This window comes from Staurois parvus, unplaced genomic scaffold (genome assembly GCF_062004578.1).
Source record: "Staurois parvus isolate SC_StPar_1 unplaced genomic scaffold, SC_StPar_1.0 ptg000402l, whole genome shotgun sequence".
NCBI lineage: Eukaryota > Metazoa > Chordata > Amphibia > Anura > Ranidae > Staurois > Staurois parvus.
Genome location: NW_028318198.1, coordinates 1,773,336 through 1,795,018, shown reverse-complemented (window position 1 = coordinate 1,795,018; position 21,683 = coordinate 1,773,336). Strand labels below are relative to the sequence as shown.

The 21,683-nt window shown below is 42.3% G+C and overlaps 1 protein-coding gene across 6 annotated transcripts in view; it reads right to left on the bottom strand.

Annotated features, from left to right (window-relative positions):
• Window positions 1-21,683, bottom strand: part of LOC149455135 (putative oxidoreductase ZK1290.5) — a 188,086-nt gene that overhangs the window by 143,662 nt on the left and 22,741 nt on the right. Inside the window, exons 1-2 of one of the 6 annotated variants that reach the window (XM_089686593.1) lie at window positions 19,013-19,354; window positions 13,240-13,488 (exon numbers count right to left, since the gene is read on the bottom strand). In XM_089686593.1, the coding sequence (XP_089542719.1) occupies window positions 13,240-13,488; window positions 19,013-19,256 (493 nt within the window). In that variant the 5' untranslated portion in view covers window positions 19,257-19,354. Of the gene's footprint in view, window positions 1-13,239; window positions 13,489-19,012; window positions 19,355-21,683 lie in introns of those variants that run through there. The other 5 variants (XM_089686592.1, XM_089686591.1, XM_089686590.1 and 2 more) reach the window with 5 other exon arrangements.

Below are 21,683 nucleotides of genomic sequence, written 5' to 3'. Positions count from 1 at the left end.
ATCACAGCTACAAATTTAAAAAGAAAATATGATAGGTACCCTTCCCCCAGTTCTAACCACAACGTGGCAGCTTTTTTGAAACTAGCTTGCAGAGATGTTTGTGCTCTCAAATCACATGCAAACCAAAGTAGCAACCTAAGTGTGGGTGGAAAACTAGTTTTGGAGTCTTTAATGGCCAATAACACTATAACCATCAAGCCTTCAGACAAGGGAGGCAATTTTGTCCGTATGGATAACGAGAGCTACAGTTGCAAGAAAAAGTATGTGAACCCCTTGGGATTACGTGGAGTTTTGCATGAATTGGGCATAAAATGTGCTCTGAACGTCATCTAAGTCACAACAATAGAAGAACACAGTCTGCTAAACATAATACTACACAAACATTAGATGTTGCCATGGTTTAATTGCACATAACATGTAAACATTCACAGTGCAGGGAGGAAAAAGTATGTGAACCTTTGGACTTAATAACTGGTTGACCCTCCTTTGGCAGCAATAACCTCAACCAAACGTTTCCTGTAGTTGCAGATCAGACCTGCACAACGATCTGGAGTCATTTTGGACCACTCCTCTTCACAAAACTGTTTCAGTTTAGCAATATTCTTGGGATGTCTGGTGTGAATCGCTCTCTTAAGGTCATGCCACAGCATTTCAATGGGGTTGAGGTCAGGACTCTGACTGGGCCACTCCAGAAGGCGTATTCTGTGCTGTTGCAGCCATTGTTTTGTTGAATTACTTGTATGCTTTGGGTCATTGTCCTGTTGCATCACCCATCCTCTGCGGAGCTTCAGTTGGCGGACAGATGGTCGTACGTTTTCCTGCAAAATGTCTTGATAAACTCTGGAATTCATTTTCCCATCAATGACAACAATCCGTCCAGGCCCTGAGGCAGCAAAGCAGCACCAAACCATGATGCTCCCTCCGCCATGTTTCACAGTGGGGATGAGGTTTTGATGTTGGTGTGCTGGGCCTTTTTTTCTGCACACATAGTGTTGTGTGTTCTTCCCAAACAACTCAATCTTGGTGTCATCTGTCCACAGTATATTCTGCCAGTAGTGCTGTGGAACATCCAGGTGCTCTTTTGCAAACTTCAAACGTGCTACAATATTCTTTTTGGACAGCAATGGCTTCCTCCGTGGTGTCCTCCCATGTACTCCATTCTTGTTTCATGTTTTCCTTATTGTAGATGTGTCAACAAAAATGTTAGCATGTGCCAGAGATTTCTGTAGGCCTTTAGCTGACACTCTGGGATTCTTCTTTACCTCGTGCAGCATTCTGCGCTGTGCTCTTGCAGTCATTTTTACAGGACGACCACGCCTAGGGAGAGTAGCAACAGTGCTAAACTTTCTCCATTTGTAGACAGTCTGTCTTACCGTGGACACAGGAACATCAAGGCTTTTGGAGATACTTTTGTAACCCTTTCCAGCTTCATGCAAGTCAACAATTCTTGATCATAGGTCTTCTGAGAGCTCTTTTCTGCGAGGCATGGTTCACATCAGAGAGTGCTTCTTGAAACCAGTAAACCCAAAACAGGTGTGTGTTTTTTAAGGGCAGGACAGCTGTCAGCAACACATCCAATATCATCACACTGATTGGAGTCAAGGTTGGCTCACTCCTGGCTCCAATTAGCTCTGGGAGAAGTCATTAAGCTAGGGACTCACATACTTTTTCCTCCCTGCACTGTGAATGTTTACATGTTATGTGCAATTAAACCATGGGAACATCTAATGTTTGTGTAGTATTATGTTCAGCAGACTGTGTTTTTCTATTGTTGTGACTTAGATGACGTTCAGAGCACATTTTATGCCCAATTCATGCAAAACTCCACGTAATCCCAAGGGGTTCACATACTTTTTCTTGCAACTGTATGTCCAGATGTGTAATACTATTTTGGCCAATAACAACTGGTATCGTCCCATCCGTACAACTCTAATAGATAAATTCAATAAAGAATGCTATCTCCTAGTAGATCAAGCCAACTATGACAATATCATCACTAAACACACATGGGAATTTATCTGAACGGATTTTCCCAAGGTTGCTACCTCTAATGCGCTTCCGAAGGTCCACAAATATCTCAGGTAGGGTAGCACTCACTGAGAATCTCAGTCGATTGATTGACTCCCACTTGAGACCCTTTGCACGAGTTTACCATCTTATAAACAGGACACCATTTATTGACCATCTTAGATGGTATTCATATTCCCTTCATTTATTGACCATCTTAGATGGTATTCATATTCCCAATGACACTTTCCTTGTTACAACTGATGTAGAGGCCCTTTAAGGAATATTGCTCCACCGAAGCGTGCATGACTCTTTTTTCATCATAAGAGTCCAATATATCTGGTGAGTCAGTGGTCACACAGGAGGGGAGCACAGAGCAAAATCATATATTGTTTTGGAACAGAAGCACCTGCACTGATTACTGGCACTAAGGACATTATTTTTCACTTTGTACTATTTTTCTACAATCTGTATAATTTGTATATGTTGTGTAAGGTAATGAAAAATGATACATAAAGTATCATCACTTTTTTTAGCTTTGGTAGAAAAAAGAAGATCATGACGTGTGGATGAACAAGCCCTCTTGTAGGCTGATTTTAAACAGGAATTGGTATAGCCACATTCCAATAAACTTTGTTTTAAAAGATCAGCTTCCTTTTTGAATAGTGTGTCATAAGAACAGTTGCATCTGGCACAAGGGTATTGACTGTAAGGGATAGGGGCCACCAATGCTTTCGGATGGAAACTGGAGGCATGCAAAATGGTATTCCCAGATGTTGGTTTGCAAAATAATTTGCTCGTAAATTGGCCATCGGTTGCTCTGTAAATGCAAACATCCAAAAAGGTAATTTCTGATCTATCAAATATCATTGTAAATTGTGGTTGTACTCATTGGTATTCACAGCCATCACACACTCATTGCGTAAATCAGCGGAGCCTGCCATAGAATGAAAATCTCGTTGATATATCATACCACATGAGGATGTGGTCTGCAGACCTCAAGAACACATCATCCATAAGTAACAGTCGCTCCCTTTCCCCCAGGTACAGGTTGGTATAGGAGGGTGCGCAACAAGTCCCCATAGCCGCACCCTACACCTGGAGGAAGTGGGAGCCATTGAAGGAAAAAACATTGTCTCAGTATGAAATCAAGAGATTTAAGGATTAATTGAGGGAACATGAGGTTTGGCTTTTTTGTGATACAAATGTGGTATCACAATATTCCTTAAAGGGCCTCTACATCAGTTGTAACAAGGAAAGTGTCATTGGGAATATGAATACCATCTAAGATGGTCAATAAATGAAGGGAATATGAATACCATCTAAGATGGTCAATAAATGGTGTCCTGTATATAAGATGGTAAACTGGTGCAAAGGGTCTCAAGTGGGAGTCAGCAAATCGACTGAGATTCTCACAATATTCCTTAAAGGGCCTCTACATGAGTTGTAACAAGGAAAGTGTCATTGGGAATATTTTTCACTTTGTACTTCTATTCTTATTTTTTGCTGAATTGTATTTAAATATATGTATCATATTTAGGCAGCACTTTTATTGCATTTGGTTTCTGTGTAGAACAGTGGTTCTCAACCTTTCTAACGCCGCGACCCCTTAATACAGTTCCTCATGTTGTGGTGACCCCCAACCATAAAATTATTTTCGTTGCTACTTCATAACTGTAATTTTGCAGTAGGAGGAATAGTGCCATGTCATTGGTGTCAGTGGGAGGAATAGTGCCCCATCATTGGTATCAGTGGGAGGAACAGTGCCCTGTCATTGGTGTCAGTGGGAGGAATAGTGCCCCGTCATTGGTGTCAGTGGAAGGAATAGTGCCCCGTCATTGGTGTCAGTGGGAGGAATAGTGCCCCGTCATTGGTGTCAGTGGGAGGAATAGTGCCCCGTCATTGGTGTCAGTGGGAGGAATAGTGCCTCGTCATTGGTATCAGTGGGAGGAATAGTGCCCCGTCATTGGTGTCAGTGGGAGGAATAGTGCCCCGTCATTGGTGTCAGTGGGAGGAATAGAGCCCCATCATTGGTGTCAGTGGGAGGAATAGTGCCCCATCATTGGTGTCAGTGGGAGGAATAGTGTCCCATCATCGGTGTCAGTGGGAGGAATAGTGCCCCATCATCGGTGTCAGTGGGAGGAATAGTGTCCCATCATTGGTGTCAGTGGGAGGAATAGTGCCCCATCATTGGTGTCAGTGGGAGGAATAGTGTCCCATCATCTGTGTCAGTGGGAGGAATAGTGCCCCATCATCGGTGTCAGTGGGAGGAATAGTGTCCCATCATTGGTGTCAGTGGGAGGAATAGTGCTCCATCATTGGTATCAGTGGGAGGAATAGTGCCCCATCATTGGTGTCAGTGGGAGGAATAGTGCCCCATCATTGGTGTCAGTGGGAGGAATAGTGCCCCATCATTGGTATCAGTGGAATAGTGCCCCATCATTGGTATCAGTGGGAGGAATAGTGCCCCATCATTGGTATCAGTGGGAGGAATAGTGTCCCATCATTGGTATCAGTGGGAGGAATAGTGTCCCATCATTGGTATCAGTGGGAGGAATAGTGCCCCATCATTGGTATCAGTGGGAGGAATAGTGCCTCATCATTGGTGTCAGTAGGAGGAATAGTGCCTCATCATTAATGTCAGTGGAAGGAATAGTGCTCCATCATTGGTATCAGTGGGAGGAATAGTGCCCCATCATAGGTGTCAGTGGGAGGAGGAATAGTGTCCCATCATCGGTATCAATGGGAGGAATAGTGCCCCATCATTGGTATCAGTGGGAGGAATAGTGCCCCATCGTTGGTGTCATTTGGGGGAGGAATAGTGCCCCATCGTTGGTGTCAGTGGGAGGAATAGTGTCCCATCGTTGGTGTCAGTGGGAGGAATAGTGCCCATTGGTATTAGTGACACCAATGATGGGGCACTATTCCCACTGACACCAATGATACTTACCTTGCAGACCCCTGCTCCAGCCTGGGCTCGCTCGCTCCCTCCCTCTCCCATGGTACCGACACTTACCTGTCAGCTGTCTTCCTTCTCCGGCTGCTCTCCTCCTCTTCACTCGCTCGATCTTCGCGGTGCCGCTCGGCTCCTCCTCTCCAAGCTCCACCTCCTTGCCAGTGATTGGCCGCCTGTGTGCCTCTCCTGAGCTACAGTGCCGGCGGCCAATCACAGGCGAGGATTGATCTCGAGGTGTGTCCAGATGACAGGGGCGGCATGTCATCCCGCCTACACCTGGAGACGGCGGCGGCGGCGGCGAGGAGCGGTGTCTCGGTTCCTAAGACCATCGGAAATATGTGTTTTCCGATGGTCTTAGGCGACCCCTGTGGAAGCGTCGTTCGACCCCCAAAGGGGTCGCGACCCCCAGGTTTAGAACCGCTGGTGTAGAAGATCTTACCTGCAAGGAAGCAGCAGCCTAATAATAGGTTTATTCATCTTTACATCACTGGGTGTAGATTGTGAACCCTAGTATCTGCACTTTACATCAGCACTTAGTTTAGCATTTTTGTTGAGTTGCATTTTTTGGTGATATCTAATATTTTTTTGTCATTAAGTTGTATTTTTGCTGAGTTGCTGTAATGTTTCATGTATTGTCCCCCCCTCTATTGTACAGCGCTGAGCAAACCCTTTGGCGCTATATAAACTCAATGTAATGTAAAGTTGCACCATATTTTTGCTGAGGTACACCATGCTTCTATACCTAGGCAGCGCTTTATATGCATTGTCTGCATGTAGCATTTTTTTTACCTGAATAGAAGCAGCAGCATATTAACAAGTTTATCACATGATTGCATTCAGTATTGGGTGTATGCTGATGATTTGGTTGTCCTAGATGCGGGTTTATCATTAAATATTGTAGAGAAATACTGGCACCTGCTTACCATGGACTCCACATTGGCCCCCCATGTGTCCACGGTGCCAGCCATCACCTACAGGAGGGTTCCCGTGGTGGGTGATCGGCTGGTCCACAGTGAGTACAGGGGGGCTGACAGGGGAGATCCATGCAAAAAATGGGGGACCTTTCCTTTTGGGTCTTGCTCTTATTGTAATCTATGGATACACGATTGCACATTAAACTTCCTAATGACCAAATCTTCTTCCATAGATACCATATCAATTGCAAGACCCTAGGGGTCGTCTATTTACTTATATGTGAATGTGGGTGTTTTTATGTCTGGAAACCTAAGCTGCCCTTTTGGAGCAGAGTCTACCGACATGTTACCAGCATGCGGAAAAGTGATCCTGATCTTCCTTTGGGCCGCCATGTGGAGTCTGTCCATGGGAGAATGTTTCCCAAAATACAATTCCTAGGGCTAGATCGTATCCACCCGAGTCCCAAAGGGGGGCCTCTTGCATCGGAAATTAAGGTGGATTTATGAACTGAATGCTACTAATCCACCTGTTCTCAATGAGGCCTTCAATTTTAAACGATTTCTGCCCGGATTCCGTCCTGGGGGTTGTGAAAAAGATTTGTAATTTTATTTAATTTCATTTGCCTTTCATGCATTGTTTGTTCTATGCATTTTCCATTTCTCTCCATAATTTCCTTTCCTTATATAAGCGCTATTATGTATGCAATATATTTGTTATTCTTATGGATTACTGACATTGCAAGGTGGATGCCCCCTGTGCCACTCTGGGGGAGTGCTGATGGGAACTGCTGGAGTTGTTGCCATTCACCACCTGGCGCAACCAAGCCCCCTCGGCTACTGGGGGGGGGGCCTGTCGGTTTCTGGCTGCGGGTTTGGGCGGCTGCAATTAGCCTGCTCCCTACTAGGGGCCAGTGTACTGTGTTCCGCCCCGGGCTGCTGGGTGCATGATTTGGCTTGGAGCCCTGTTCCCCTGTGGAGACTGCGGCTGTTTTGGTGAGTCAGTGGCCCTGTGTGCATACGGCGGCGAACCGCACATGCATATGACATCTTTGCAGTTTCGCGTGTGATGTAGTTGTGCTGGCGTGTGGGGCGGTGGACCAGAGGACTGCCATTGACAGCCATGTGGCTGCCTCTGTGAAGTGGGAGAGACTAAAAACAAAAATAGGCCGACATTTGACGCCAAACATTGGCAAATAGCCATTGGTTTACGATTACCAGGTTGCTACTATTTATACCAGCCGTTTTGCAGTCCCTGATCCCTTGCTTGATGATTATGATGCAGCTCTATATGATACCACAACACTACTACTGGTGAGAATTTTTTATCACTCTGCATACAATATCCACCCCTTTTTTTTTATATTCGAATGGGTTTATATATATATGCTTACATGTTTCTCTTGCTACTTTCGCTCGTGTTTGGCACAATAGATCATTGACTATTATATTATATATATTATATAGAGCCCCCATATCAATATATTTTGCCTCTAGGCCATATATGAGATTATTCTTTTGTGAAAAATAACAAAAGTTGGATCCCTTTTACTCTATGTGTTTTTTATTACATATTATAGATCCCCTTTCTGGATGCTGTGGTGTGGTCCTTGTTGGTGAATGGTTCATTGGGGCATTCTTGCCCGCTCTCTCCCAGGTGTGTCACTTGGAAAGCATTGTCACCTAATTCTCTATGATCATCTTTTAACTAATACCTGACGTGGTGCAATTTGTAAGTGTATGAGTAACCAGAATATTTCACACATTCCTAATCTGATATTATATACAATGTTGTCTGTATTTACTTGATTTTTTTGTTATGTTCTAGACCTGACATATTTATTCCCTGAAGAAGGAAACATGAGTTCTGAAATGTGTTGGATTTGTCTGGATACTATCATTGTTCAAGTTTTGTTGGGCTGTTAGTCCACTTGTCAGTTGATGTAATACAGACTTGTCAGGTTATATGTATCCTGTACATGTCATTTATTTTTAAGTCATGAATTGTTTGTTGCATTGTAGTTCAACCTCATTGAATCCTTTGATTCTTTTATTAAAACAAACTTTTTGTGATAAACATTTTCTGTTTTATACCTTTGTACACACATCTTTTTGCCTTAAAAGTCCCTGGAGAATACCTCCATATTTACTTTCTCTTTCAATCTACCTAACACGAACACAGCAATAAAAACTGACAGGTGTTCTAATCTATCTCCCACCTATCCAAAACAATAAAAAAAGCATTTGCCTTTAGTTATACTTTGAAAATGCAACTTACCATATACTACCCTAGAAACTGAATCACAAATGCTAAACAGTCTGTTTATCTCTGAGGCTTGCAGCTATGGGTTTTGAATTAAGATACCATCAGGGACATTAGCTGAATGGACTTATTATGTGCTCTCTATGTGTGTATTAGTATCCTCAGGATGCCTCGCTTTTCACCTATAACCCAGAAACACGCTGGTAGGTTACAGCAGACCTTCACTAAAAATGGACATTTTGCACCAATCTAACCCCCCTTCACACACACACCTCCTTACAAACCCTTTTAATAAATATCTGACCTTTTTTACATTTTTATTCACCCTTTTCTTTTTTGGTTGTCACGTGCCGCCATTCTCAGCTAGCCAAGATTGACAATTCATTCTCCTCCCACTGCTTACTGGGATACCGATGTTACGTCCCAAGAGACATTACTTTATAGAATGGGGAAGTAAAAAGAGGTGGTACCTTATCTCTCATAAATACAGGAAGAGATGTAAACAGACACAGCTCTAGATCTCTACCCATGCTTATTAGAGATATGGCGCCACCTCTGTTTACATCCCTATTCTATAAAATAATGTCTCCTGAGATATGCAACATTTGTATCCCAGTAATCCTCATTACTATACTCTATGCATAGAACTATATGTAAACAAACACAGCTCTACATATTGTTCCATGAATGAGGGAAAGTAATGCCTCCTGGGGTATACCAAGCAACATTACTATTCTCCATTCATAGAGCAATATATAAGGTAGAAGTATGGAAGTATGAGTATGAAAGTGATGCCAGGAAAGAGAACAATGCTCAATCCACTGAGCTTGTAAGTATGTTAATCCAACATAACAAAGCACCAATGGCAAGTATAGAAAAAGACAGAAATTTCAAGTTCCTTTAAAATCATTGAGTCCAGATGCTAACAGGAGGAAAGCTCCAGGGGAGGAATCTCAACACTGTATTGGCTCCTTTAGACAAGTAATAATAAATGGCCCCACAGAGATATCCAAAGGGGTCTGGACTAAATGGATGGAAAGGATCGACAAAAGTATACTTAACATGACCCTGGTTGAAGCAAATTATAAAGTCCTTTCTAGATGGTATTTAGTCCCTTCCAGACTCACCTAAATATATCCTCAGGCATCCCTTTTCTGCTTCCGAGGATGCAGACAGGAGGTCACCATGTTTCACGGATGATGACCCTGCCACAAAATTTGATGGTACTGGATGCGCATATTCACCCCTTTTCCACACCGTTACTTATTTGTCAACATACCGAAAAATGCGAGAACAGCACTCTTGAACAAACTGATTGCAGATATCCCTAAACATACCCAGACATTAATATTCTTTATATTTCTGGCTGCAAAAATGTCAATTGCCAAGGCATGGAAAGTTACTCAAATAATTGCTATCAAGAAAAAGCTTTCTTGGATTATACTTAACAAGAAACTAGCCAGTATCTTACAAGATAAGCAAACTAAATTCAGTAAGGTTTGGTACTCTTGGCTCTGATATGTGCAGTCTCCCAATAAATGGGGGAAAGTCAGTGGGGTACTGGGGCCCGGGACACTGGGGAAGCGATCAGTTGAAGCACTCTCACACCATCTCCATCTCTATTCCTTTCCTTCTCTCACTGATCATTTGATGTACTCGTTCATGAGGCTTAAATCATGGGACAGTCTTTTACGGGATATATCTGTTAATGAACGTTGTTGTTACTCATCAATAGCCTATCCCACCTTACAGTTGGATATGGCCTGGTTTGAGCTCTTTTCAGCTAGACCGAATGCATATGGCGACAGGGAAATCTACACACTGGTATTACATAAGGATTCTTATAATACCATATTAAATGATGTCCCGTGTATATTAACACCTATATGGTAACTGAGTGTGCCTTATTCAAACCTCTGTTTCAAATAAATGTTTGTAACTCAACTTTTCTATTTAAACAATACAACATTTTTAAAAAGAACTTTCAAGCTCCTCTCAAAGTCATATCTTGTGTATATGTGTGCTGGTATAGTGTATAATAATATTAAATTACTAGCTACCTCAGGGGTGGGAACTGATGAAGTATATCATCATTCTATAAATATAGATAATCAGTCTCTGCCAGTTATTCTCTTGGATCAACAGAGGAAACCATTTAGGAAAAAGTGTCTACTACTATACAGTGCTTAGCATTGTATAGGAGTATTGAACCCTACAATACCCACTTTTATCAAAATGCCTTTTCTGAAGAGATTTTGAAATAATTGTAGTCACATAAAAAAGGAGACTATTTTGTGCTCAAACAAAATGGTTCCAGTGGAAAGAATGTAAGAATGCTGGCTGAGAACTACTCATGTGAACATATGTTGAAAATGAATGCAAAAGTAGACTGACTGTACGTATTACATGTTTTCATGTGTGCCCCGATCTCCAGATATACGAGACAGTTCGATTCATCATTCTCTCATTATTACTGATATGTCTTTCTACGAAAATGTACAGTGTAAATACATATTTTTTGCACATATCTTCCAGCCTAGCCCTGATCTTTTATTTCCAACCTGCATGTTTTCAATTCTTCAAGGTGCTGTGTGATTAATTTTGCTTCTATTGAAAGAGAATATGAACATCAGAAGCATTGTGCAATAGTTTGCTATCAGTACCTCTTCTTATGTTGGTTAACAGAACCTGACGGCCTCACACACCTCTGGTCTTTCATTTTTCAGCTATATAAAGCCAACATTTTCCATCACACTAACTGTATTAAGTTTTGATCCCAAGGTTATAATCATGGTTTCAATAAATATCTTCAGTTTAACTTGATGATATCACTACCATTTTAATCTGGAATTCCAGAAACCAGCAAAATCTATGGATTTATATGGGCACCTGACATTTTTAAATGTGTGCGTGCCACATGTGTGAACAATTGTAAACAGACATAGCTGAGACGGAGAAAAAAAGTATTACAGTACTGCAAGTATTATTAAGAAGAGAATATAGTACAAAAAATGAGACTCAGTTGTCTAGAAAAATAAGAGAAGACCAAACATGCGCATATACCATACTATTTATATATGTAGGTTAATGTAACAGAACACCAAACAAAACTCCTACGGAAAAAAAAAAACAAGGATTTATATATAACCAAAAAAAACTCTTCTGTCATTTCAGACATTTGGCAACAAATCTTTCATAAATAATTTTTTCTATCAATAGGTAACTATAGACCAGGGATATACAACCTTTGAGAAGTGAAGTTCTACCTGAACAACATGGAAGAGATCACAGATCACCAGGGATCAGCGGCATTTAAAAAAATAAATAAATAACTAGCAAGGCCTAACTAAATAGCAAGGAAAATGTAGAAAAATATAACACAATTGCCACTGTAAAAATACAAACTTAGCCTACCTTAAAAATGTACAGCGTCAGTCAGCAGAGCAGTGGACAGTGTCAGTAGGGCAGAGGTTGGTGTCAGTCAGTAGAGCAGTGGATGGTGTCAGCAGAGCAGTGGACAGTATCAGTAGGGCAGAGGTTGATATCAGTAGGGCAGTGGATGGTGTCAGTAATTTTTATTTTTACATTTTTCTTTTTTTATATTTTTCACAATTTCTTTAGGAGCCCTGTTGAAAGGGGAGAACTTGGGGGAGGGGCCAGGCAGCAGAAAAAAGGAGGAACAAGGACAGGAGAAGCAGCAGAGGAGGTGTTTACTAGAACCGATCCCCTGGGTTTTCCTGCTGCAGCAGCTATACGCTGGTGGGAGGGCAAGGAGAAGATGCTAGCTTTCAGCTGCTCCATGAGGACAATAAAGAGGATTGTCATAAGGCAGGTATTTTAAAAATCTTAAGTCCCAGTAAGGGGCTTCGGGTTGGGATTTTTCTGCCCCCCCCAGCTACCCTGGTGCCCTAAGAAAGCTGTCTCAGCAGCCGTATATTGGGCACCACACAACCCATTCAAGTGGATGAGGGCAGTATGCAAGTGCCCCTGAACTGTGTGCAATGCATGCATTTACGACCCACTGTTGTGTAGTAGTTAAAGCAGGGGATGAGGAGGCAATACAATGCCTCACCACCACCTGTCATGCTCTCTGAAGAGTGATCCAAATGCTGATCGCTGTTTAGAGATCAAAGCTAGTGTGAATGAGCCTCTAAATAAGCTCATAAAATATTTCTTTAGATATAAAAGTTTAGTAGAATGTGCTTGGCTGCATAGGGTATTGTTATTACAATAGAGCTGATTTTCTAAAGGCATATATGCTGTTCAGTTTGCAAGAGAATGTTTCCTTAGTTTGAGAAAGTGGTGAAAATTCATTTTGCTAAAAAAAAAAAAAAAATCATGCAAGGTAAGTAAAAAAAAATTTGAAATGGATGGATGATGGAAGTCAGCAGAGCTTCACCTCATTCACTAAATTTAAAGCTATTCAAAAGGTTTTTTTGTTTTTTAAATAACAAACATGTTAAACTTACCTGCTTTGTGCAAAGGTTTTGCACAGAGCAGCCCTGATCCTCTTTTTCTTGGGTCCCCCACCAGCACTCCTGGCTTCTCCCCCTTGACTAGCCGTTTGCTATGGGGGCATTGGTGTGTTCTCAATGCATGAAAGTAAAACATCTTCAGCCTTTACAACCATTTTAAGGAAAATTCCCTTGCAAAGTGAACACCTTATTTTCTTTTAGTAACTCAACCCCAATGATTCTCTTACATGAGGTATATTAGTAATAAAATTGCCTGCATCTTTCTTTTAGCAATCATTCAGCTCCTTTATTCCATGTTGCTTGAGCAGTTTAGAACGTGAAAGGAAAGCTGATTGAATACTGGTGGGAAACACAGTTGTCAGACAGTTCATACCTGTGGCATTGTCAGGAATATGGGCTGATATGTATACATAAAGCTGTGATTGGTGTTGACTATATTGCTGTATATTACTAATGTTATAGTAGGACTGGCAATCTTCTAAATACCACAGCACTAATGATTATGGTTAAGCTCATAATTAATAAATTATTTGCCAGTTTTTCATTAATTGATATAGATTAACATCATTATATTTACAGTAAATTAACCAAAATTTGAATAGATACCAAATATGTTTTAATGCTTACCAAGGTAATCCAATCCAAGCCTTTTACACGAATCCATGCATGCTTGTATGGCATTCTCGTACCCATAATCCCCTGGCCATAACTTAGTGGTGACCCACAAGTCTTGTCTCTTCACTTCACTTTCAGCTATTGCTTTGCCAACTTGTTCTTCATTGCCGTATCTCTTAGCGGTGTCAATGTGTCGGATGCCACAATTTTTCAACGCATAGAGCAGTGCACTGTGGGAATATCCTCCTTGATGTGACAGTCCTATGGAAGACAGACATGTTTAATGTAATAGTTAATAAATTCAGCCCTCACTGTGTAGATTTATCTGCACTAAATTCATACAAGTTAGATAGAAGATATTAAGATGAACAAGATCAAAACTGAATAGGGTTCCACTTGTTATTCGAAAAACAAAGTTCTGTCTCTGCATATTAGTAGGATTATTCAGAACCAATGGAAGATAATTATGAATAATCTTTATTTTGTCCTTGAATTTGAATGAAATACCTAGAGGCAGTGCCGGGACAAAGCCATCTGGTAACCAGGGCGAAGATGCCAAACCATGCCCCCCTCCCCCCCCCCAAGATGTATAAGCATTGTGTTTCAACAAAATCCCCTCTTCCCCCCAACCCCCCTAAAAAATTATGAAAACTAATCTGAAAGCCTAAATGCGCCCCGCCCCTGCCCAAGCATAAATTCCCTGAAAGCCAAAAATGTCCCCAAACAAACATTTCCCCCCACACTTAAATTTCCTCTCCTAGCACAAATCTCCCCCCATCTTTCCTACCAGCACAAGTTCCTCCTTCCGCTTTTCCAGCACAATTCCCCTCCCAACACATATACCCCACAATCATCCCTACTAGCACAAATCCTCCCTCTAACACAAATTCCCTCCCCCTCCCCAAAGTTGCCCTTCCTAGAACAAATAATCCCTTCCTTTCTAGCACAACCCCTGTTTCCCCCCCACAAAACTCATCTCCCAGCATAAATCACCGCTCCTAGCTCTGCTCCTCAAAATCTCCCCACAGCACAAACCCCCTCCCCAAATGTTTCCTCCTGGAACAAATCTTACCCCTCGCTAACCCCCAAATTCCTCCTCCCAGCACAAATCCTCTCCCGCCATCTTCCGTCCTAGCACAAATCTCCCATATCACCCCTCCTAGCACATCCTCTACAAATCACCCCCCAGCAAAAATCATATCCCTTCCCCCAAACAAATCTTACCCCCCCCCCAAGCATAAATTCCCTGAAAGCCAAAACAAACATTTCCCCCCACCCCCAAATTCTCTCTCCTAGCACGAATCTCCCCTCATCTTTCGTTCTAGCACAAGTCCCCCCTTCCACTTTTCCAGCACAAATCCCCTCCCAGAACACATACCCCACAATCATCCCTACTAGCACAAATCCTCCCTCTCAAATCACCCTTCCGAACACAAATTCCCTCCCTCACCCCTTCCCAAAGTTTCCCTTCCTAGCACAAATAATGCTTCCCCAATCGCCCTTTTTGCACAACCCCTTTTTCCCCCACACATCTCCTCTCCCAGCATAAATCTCCCCTCCTAGCTCTGCCCTCCAAATCTACCCACCGTACAAATCCCCCCCCCCCACAAATATTTACTCCAGGAACAAAATCTTACCCCTTGCTGCTACCCAAATTCCTCCTCCCAGCACAAAACCCGCCCCATCCTCCCTCCTAGCACAAATCTTCCATATTACCCCTCGTAGCACATCCTCTACAAATCAACCCCAGCAAGAATCCTATCCCTTCCCCCAAAGCTCTCCAAATTACTCCTCCCAGCATAAATCCTCTTCCCCAATCCCCCCTCCTAGCACAGATTTCCCCCTCCTCCCTTCTTCCAGCACAAATTCCCCCAATCCCCCCTCCTAATACATTTTCTCCCAAATCCCCCAGCACTAGTCCATGTCTCTCTTCACCTACTAGTATAAAACGCTTTCATCCCCAGCACAAATATATGCTACTCTGTACCCCCTCCCGCCTCCAGTTGTATCCCTAGTACAATTCCCCCCCTCCCTCAAACACAGACCTCACATACAATGCAGCAGACATCTGTGGGATGTTCTTTCCTCCCAGGCTCCTCCCTATCTTGACATCTTACAGTTGAGGAGGAGCCAAGAAGAAGCTTTTGACACGCAGCCGGCAAGTGGAGGTGCGGGGGTATGGGATCGCGGCTGTGGGGACTCACGGTAGAGATGCCACTTTCTGTTACATCGGACTGAGCAGAGTTTGCTTACCCCCTACCCACATTCTTTGTTGGGAGGAGATTGAGGCAGGTAAGCTAACCGTGCTCAGTACCAATCTGACAGTCCCGAGGCAGAAGCATGGCAGTGACAGGAGGGAGAATCTGGAGGGGGGAGAGAGAACACAGCCCGAACCTCTTCCCAGCTGTCTCCTCTTCCAGATTTGGCTTTGTCACTTCCCGGTCAATGCTGAAAGTAGTAATAATGCTGCTGTCAATACTTCTGTCAGATTTAGGAGGCAGTAAGTATCCATGCCCCTCACCCCACATGATACCACCGTGCCAAGGGCAGCCGCCCCTCCTGCCTGCCCCTAGTCCTAGCCCTGCCATGAGCCCCTCTCTCCGGGACAAAATGGTAAAAGTAGATGTAGGTCCTACAATTGGGGGTTCTAGCCAAAAGATTTTTTGTACTAAAAAGGAGAACACATTTCCCTGTTTGGGTTGGGCTCAGTGCAATAAGGTACTTAAAGAAGATCTATAGTCACAGCACACATTTAAAGGAGATCTATAGTCACAGCCAACACTTAAAGTAGATCTATAGTCACAGCATACACTTAAGGGAGATCTACAGTCACAGCACACACTTAAGGGAGATCTACAGTCACAGCACAGACTTAAAGGAGATCTATAGTCACAGCATACACTTAAGGGAGTGTTGGTTATGTGTTATAGAAGACACTGGTAGTGATAGCAGAATTCAGGCTTTACTTGTGTGGCTTAAGTTACAAACATACAGAGCACATTTCACAGCAGACATGTTACAGACTCATTACTTCCTGAAGAGATGATAGAGAGAGAAGAGGAACAAACAAGTTTTCAGATATACACAACTAGTAACCTTTAGTGTATAGTGCCATCTACTGGTCAAGTGATATTAACACACAATACTATATATAGTACATTATAGTACATGCTGTTGCATTCCCAACACCCCTTCTCAACGGCATGTGCATAATTATATGACATTTAGTCTCTTTTGTAGAAAACAATGACGTTCCCTTGGCAAAGGTTTGGTGAGTGCGTCTGCAGTCATCTCCTCTGATGGGCAGTACTGGATGTCGATAACCCCTTGTTCTAGCATGTCTCTGAGCAGATGATATCTTACATCAATGTGCTTGGTTCTTGCGTTAATCTTCTCAGTGTGTAAGCTTTATGCATCCCTGATTGTCTTCAAAGATGGGTGTGGGTTGTGACATATTCAGTCCCATGTCTAGTAGAAGTTGACGAATCCAAATGGCTTCTTGACATGCATGTGCTGCTGCTATGTATTCCGCTTCAGTTGAAGAGAGTGCAACAGTCACTTGTTTCCGATGGTTTTGCGACCGGGAGGGAGTTCTGTTAGTGACCAAGTTTTATTTTCTTGAAGTGATTTTATTTCTTCTTCAGCTGCTTTTCTCCACTGATCGGCTTCCCTTCTCTGCAAAGTTTCTATGTCTTCCCAGGATGTTGGCTCCTGTGTTTGATGTGTTTTAGCAGCGTATGATAACCTGCGGGGTGGTATCCCTTTTGTCATTCGAGAGGATCTTCTGATTTCTTGTTGTTCAGTGGGTTCTATTGGCTTGTTGATTGTAAGTTCCACTTCTTGTTCTGGCTCTTGTCCTGCTTTGCATGGGTCAGTGTCTCTTGCCGATTCAGCGCGTAAATCCTCTCCACATTTTTCAAGAATTGTATTATCTGATGCTTCACTTTCATCAAAATAAACACTGTGGCTTACTGTGACCTTGTTGGTCTTTGGAAAAGGATTCTATATCCCTTACTCTGCTCACTGTAGCCAACCAGAATGCCTTCTATGGCTTTGTTCTCCAACTTGGAGCGTTTCTGACTTGGAATGTGTGCATATGCTTTACAGCCAAATACTCTGATATGTCCTACGTTAGGTTTTGATCCATTCCACATTTCATATGGTGTACTCTCAATAGCTTTTGATGGGAGCCTGTTTTGTAGGTATGTTGCAGTCATTATTGCTTCTCCCCAGTATTTGTTAGGTAAGCCAGCGTCCGTAATCATACATCTTGTCATTTCTACAAGAGTGCGATTCTTTCTTTCCGCTACACCGTTTTGCTCAGGAGTGTATGGTACGGTTGTTTGGTGTATAATACCTTGTTTCTTTAGGTATGATTCCATCTCTTTATTCATATATTCCCCTCCATTGTCAGTGCGTATTATTCCAGGTTTCCTTTGAAACTTGTTGCTTGTCATAGCTACAAACTCTTGAAATTTTTCTAATGTCTCACTTTTGTGCTTCATTAGATACATTATTGTGTACCGGGAATAATCATCGATGAAAGTCAGTAAATATCTGTTCCCGCCAGGTGTGATGGTTTTCATTGGTCCGCACACATCACTGTGTATCAGTTCCATGGGTTTAATGGTTTTACTCTGACTGGTCTGTGGAAGAGGGGTTCGGGTGGCCTTTGCTTTGATACAACACGTGCACTTGCTGAGTGTGTGGCAAGGCAATATTTTCATGTCTTCTGATAGACCTCTCTTTGCAAAGTCCTTTATAGCTTCTGGGTTTCGATGCCCCAGTCTTCTATGCCACAGGTGGATGCACTTGTCATGTGGGTTATGAGTTGCCGCATTGGCCTTCTCACTTACAGTGACGAGTTTTTACAGATGTTCATTTAATCTTCCTCTTGCTAGAATTTGCTTTCCATTTTGAATTGTGCATTCATTACCTCTGAACTGGACAGTGAGTCCATTGCTTTCAAGGGTTTTAACAGAGAGGAGGCTTCCTTCTAGGCTTGGAACATATAGAACATTCTTTACAAGGATGCTCTGCTTGCCCCCTGATGGCGTTTTGCAGTTCAGAAATCCCTGACCTTTACCTTCTGCTGTAATACTTTTCCCATTTGCTAGGAAGACTTTATCTTTTACACTAAAATCAATTTCTGTGAAGAATGTCTCGTCGCTTGTCATGTGACTTGTTGCCCCTGAATCAATGTACCATCCATGTGAGGTACTATTCTGAGTCACTTTAAAAGTACCACTCCATGATGCACTTTCATTTTCTTTCATGACTGCTTTAGCTCTTTCTCTTGTGGGTAGCTCCCGCTTTCGCTGCTTAGCTTTCCAGATTGAACAGTTCTTTTTCAGGTGACCGGCCTTTTTGCAGCGAAAACATACCCTGGTTTCTTTGCTTTGTCTTATGCCTTCATGCACCTTTAGAGCTGCCTCTGGTCTCTCGTTCTCTTCACTATGCAAATGTTCCTTTCTTCTGCTGTATTCATCAATTAATTTTCCCTTAACATATTCTAGTGTCAGTTCAGTTTCCGGTCTAGTTTCTAGAGCATTTATAAGGGCACTGTATGATTCTGGAAGGCTGCACAGAAGTATTGACAGAACATGGTTGCTTTTTAAATCTTCACCTATTGCTCCCAGCTGGTCCACAATTTCTAGCATGGCATTTACATGTTCACCCATTTCCTGCCCTTTTTCCAGCCTCATCTTATACAGTTTGCGTAGCAGATATAGTTTACTGTTTAGGTTTGCATGTTCATGCAGCTTCTGTAATGCAGTCCACATACCTTTAGCTGTGCTTTCTTTCCTTATATGAATGAGTTGATCATCCTCCACTAACAGGCTTATGACTGCTTTTGCTTGCCTGTTTTTTCTGTCCCATTCTTCTGGGTTGTCATTGGGTCTGTGTGTATCTAGTACCTGCCACAAGTCATCTTTGGATAACAGCATTTCAAGCTTAAACTTCCATAGCTGGTAGTTGGTATTGTTGAGCTTTGCTATTGTAAACTTCATATCTGAAGCACTTGCCATCTTTCAGTGAATTGGATTGTAAATGCAGCACTTACTTGCTTGTAGTTTTCCTTTTTTTTTTCCAGTGTCTGGAGCTGGGACCATAACCTGTTGGTTATGTGTTATAGAAGACACTGGTAGTGATAGCAGAATTCAGACTTTACTTGTGTGGCTTAAGTTACAAACATACAGAGCACATTTCACAGCAGACATGTTACAGACTCATTACTTCCTGAAGAGATGATAGAGAGAGAAGAGGAACAAACAAGTTTTCAGATATACACAACTAGTAACCTTTAGTGTATAGTGCCATCTACTGGTCAAGTGATATTAACACACAATACTATATATAGTACATTATAGTACATGCTGTTGCATTCAAACAGGGAGATCTACAGTCACAGCACACACTTAAGGGAGATCTACAGTCACAGCACACACTTAAGGGAGATCTACAGTCACAGCACAGACTTAAGGGAGATCTACAGTCACAGCACAGACTTAACGGAGATCTATAGTCACAGCACAGACTTAAAGGAGATCTACAGTCACAGCACACACTTAAAGGAGATCTATAGTCACAGCATACACTTTCATTTGCTAACATCAGCATTTCAGAACTATGAATATGATACCCTGCACTACTCACTATAAATCAACTCCCTAAGTGCACAAGGTGTTGGGCGGAGGTGCCGAGTCCCTAGACTGGAAGTGACGTGGAAGCCTGCTGTCCAACTGTCTGTTAGTTTTATGCCTGTTTTCTATGAAATTGTAAGTGCAATACTTTTAATCATTTTTTTCAATTCATTTTTGTTCACTTTTATTGAGTTATTTATACACATTGATTTATTGTTGCACAAGACTTTTGGATGGACTTTTGTCTTTTTTTCCACCAGACTATGCAACTATGTAAGAATATTTATGGTTTTTAGGGTAGACACAGCCAAGGTATTAATTTCTTTATTAACATCAGCATTGTAATCAAAATACAATCAATAGTTATATCTGACAATCCAATATAGGCTTACTTGAAAAATCTCCTTTAATGTTGGGAGTTTCATTTGTCTGCTGGCCATTTCTTTCCAGAACTCCCTGCATTCCCTGTGTGCTTTGCAGCTTCTCCTCTGCTGTTTACTTTCAATTTCTATGGACTACATATCCCATGGTACCTTGCTGTCTGCAAGCAGTGATTTCTGTACTGACTCCACCTCCTGAAACTCCTCTTCCAGCACCTCTGTGGTTCAGAAGGCAGGCTCTGAGAAATGTGTGATAAAGCAGTGCCTATAAACAGGCCATAGTGAACCCTTGCCACAGATTTCCATGAGGAAAAAATGTGGGGAATCTTCACAAAATAGTTAAACTGTTTACAAACTTCAAGATCTTTGAGATAATTAGGAGCAGGCTAGAAATAACTGAAATACAATGAGGATATAAATATATGATTTTGGATTATCACCACAGACATGCTTTCCAGGAGATGTATGGGGTATATAAATAAAACATACTCACCTCCAGGCAGCAGCATTGGCCCGATGCTGTAGCTGTCCCCTGTCAGCGCTAAGCTCGAGAACTGAACAATCGCATGACTATTGATTGCTCAGTTCTCGGTCTTCTCGGAGTGGAGAGCAGTGACCGTCAGTCACCACTCTTTGCTCTGCCCTTCCAGTACCTGGCAGGAATGGGGATGGGAGCAATTAGCTTTGGCTCTCAGCCGCATGCTAAGAGTCGGAGCCAGCTGTCAATCAATATGGTCGGAATCCTTTCACAGCCTTCTCTTTCCTTCCTCCTCAATTGTCCCTCATCTTTGTCTATACAGTTGAACATAAAATGCACTATTTATCTCTCAAAAAGTGTTTTACAGTTCTAAATCAATCATCCAAATTCTAAATTCCAGCATTATTACATGTCAAAAGCCATTATAAAGGAATAGTAGTGGTAAAAAAATAAAGCTCTTATGGATATACCGTTTAGGAGATATGCTCTCTTTTTGAAAGCCAGCACATGCGCTCTGAAGGAATGGCATACCCATTCAGAGCACTGTTCCGTGGCACGGGACCCCATGTCAACACACAGCAGTGACGTCATCACGGCTCTGCCAGTCAGACAGCAGAGCTCACAAACCTGGAAGGAAGACCGGGTGAAGATAGAAGAGCTGAAAGAGCACCGCTACAATTTGCACCGGCGAGATGTTCTCTTATTATCTGTTGCATCTAAAGGACAGAAAGTAAAGAGAAATCCTCCAACAATATATTTGGATCTGTATGTTTGGTATTACCTGTTTTTTTAGTCGTAGTTGCATGCGAACTTTCACACCAGCAAATCAAATATTAATAGGTAAAGTCACTGGTTAATGTGAGCACACTACTGCAACTCTTCCAGCCTGGCACACAAAGAATACCAGGATAGGTCTCCGATTAACATATCAAACACACTAAATAACCGTGCCCG